Source organism: Dipodomys ordii, unplaced genomic scaffold (genome assembly GCF_000151885.1).
Source record: "Dipodomys ordii isolate 6190 unplaced genomic scaffold, Dord_2.0 Scaffold36, whole genome shotgun sequence".
Lineage (NCBI taxonomy): Eukaryota > Metazoa > Chordata > Mammalia > Rodentia > Heteromyidae > Dipodomys > Dipodomys ordii.
In genome coordinates, this window is record NW_012267252.1 from 1447627 (window position 1) to 1449357 (window position 1731).

Genomic DNA, 1731 nt, shown 5'->3' on the forward strand with positions numbered 1-1731 from the left:
AGGAAGGAAGGAAGGAAGGAAGGAAGGAAGGAAGGAAGGAAGGAAGGAAGGAAGGAAGGAAGGAAGGAAGGTCCTCCCAGAGCAACTCAGCCTGACCTATCTGGCAAGACAAGTGCTGTGGATGCCCCTTAAAGCTGGCAAACAACCCAGCCCAAAGCCTGTGTCTGCCACCTCTCACTCCTGAATGGAGCTAGACAGGTCTTTAACTGTCCTCTCTACCAAAATGGGGCTTCAGTCTCTATGGGAATCCCTCTGAGGCATGAGTTCCTAAGAATTCTGGGGACTGTTGTGGACTGACTCATACTCCACACCCACTCTTCATATATTAGACCCTAATGTCCAAAACACCCTCATATGGCCACCCACAGGGAGGTAGCCATCTGCAAGCCAGAGGTGCCCAATGAGAATGCAACCTCCCTCTGGGAGTCCAGCCTCCAGAGCTGTGAGAAAAACAGGCCTGCTGCTCAGAACTCTGTGGCAAATGCCATGGACGCCAGACTGACTAAATGGACACCTAAAGATCCAGGGCTGGGATGTAGTTCAGTGGCAAGGCACTTGTCTAGCAAAGTGCAAAAAAGAAGAAAAGGAAAAAAAAAAAACAAGATTCCGCACTGCCACCTGGTCTCCTTCATCCCCAGGAGACATCGAATGAATGGGCAAGGCTGCCCAATTTGCCAGCTCAGACCCTTTGCCATAGCTCACTTCTTCCATTAGGTGAGAGACAGAAGCTGGTTGGGATCAGAACTCCACATCCCCCCACCCCGTCAAGGCCCCAAGACTGACCCCACAGTGAGGATCCAGGCCAGCCTACCACCCTCCCCCAATTCCTACCCAGAGCTGTGCCAAGGGTGAAGGTGTGAGGAAAGCCACATAATGAAGCAGCAACCCCATACTCACAGCACCCGAAGCTGCTTGAGCCCAGCAAAGTCGTTCTTGTGGATCCGAGTGATGTTGTTGCCATTGAGTTCCCTGGTGGGGAAAGGGAGAAAAAGAAGAAGTTAGAGGATCACCATAGCCCCAGCTCCTGAATCCTCTCCACCTAGGCCAAGCTAGTACCTAACCAGTGGGGCTATAGGCCAGGCCAGCCCAGGCCCCGAGTCTGGATCAAAGCTGACATCTTACTAGTGGGGCACAGCAAGTGTAGGCCATGGCTGAGAATGCTGGGAAGAATGTGTGGGTGGAGGGATAATCATAGGCAAGAACTGGAAATCCCCAATGAGCACATGAACATAAAGAACATGGATGCCTTGCAAAGACCTCCTTAGAGACTCCACAATGACATGGTTGATGGCTCTGGCTCCTGTGAGCTGTCCATGTCTGAGCAGGGAATAGCAGGGTAGGCCATGAAGGTGATGAGGGGAGGGGAGAGAAGGGGAGGGGTTGTGAGGGAAAAGGAAGGAAGGGAAGGGGAGAGAAGGGCAGGCTCCTTCGGCCTGTGCTGAGAGACATGATAGTCCAGATAGTCTCATCCACTAAGGAGATCAATTCATGTTACACACTGCTTTTAAAAGGCATCAGCATTGATTATAAAGATGAAAGGTATTCATCAGCAAAACATTGCTTAGTTGAATTCTGCACATCCATGACACTGAATACACACTGTATAGCCATTGGAAATGCTCCAGATCTGCTCGTGTTGACAAGGAAAGCATTCGTGATGGGTGATATAACAGCCTGTATTCCATGACCACCCTTACACACACACACACACACACACACACACACACACAC

General features: G+C 50.8%; 1 protein-coding gene across 2 annotated transcripts in view; it reads right to left on the minus strand.

Moving 5' to 3' along the window:
- The window catches only part of Slit1 (slit homolog 1 (Drosophila)), a 148537-nt gene that overhangs the window by 128653 nt on the left and 18153 nt on the right, over nucleotides 1-1731 (minus strand). For both annotated transcript variants that reach the window (XM_013017794.1, XM_013017795.1), the window contains exon 2: nucleotides 898-969. In XM_013017794.1, the coding sequence (XP_012873248.1) occupies nucleotides 898-969 (72 nt within the window). The remainder of the gene's footprint in view (nucleotides 1-897; nucleotides 970-1731) is intronic.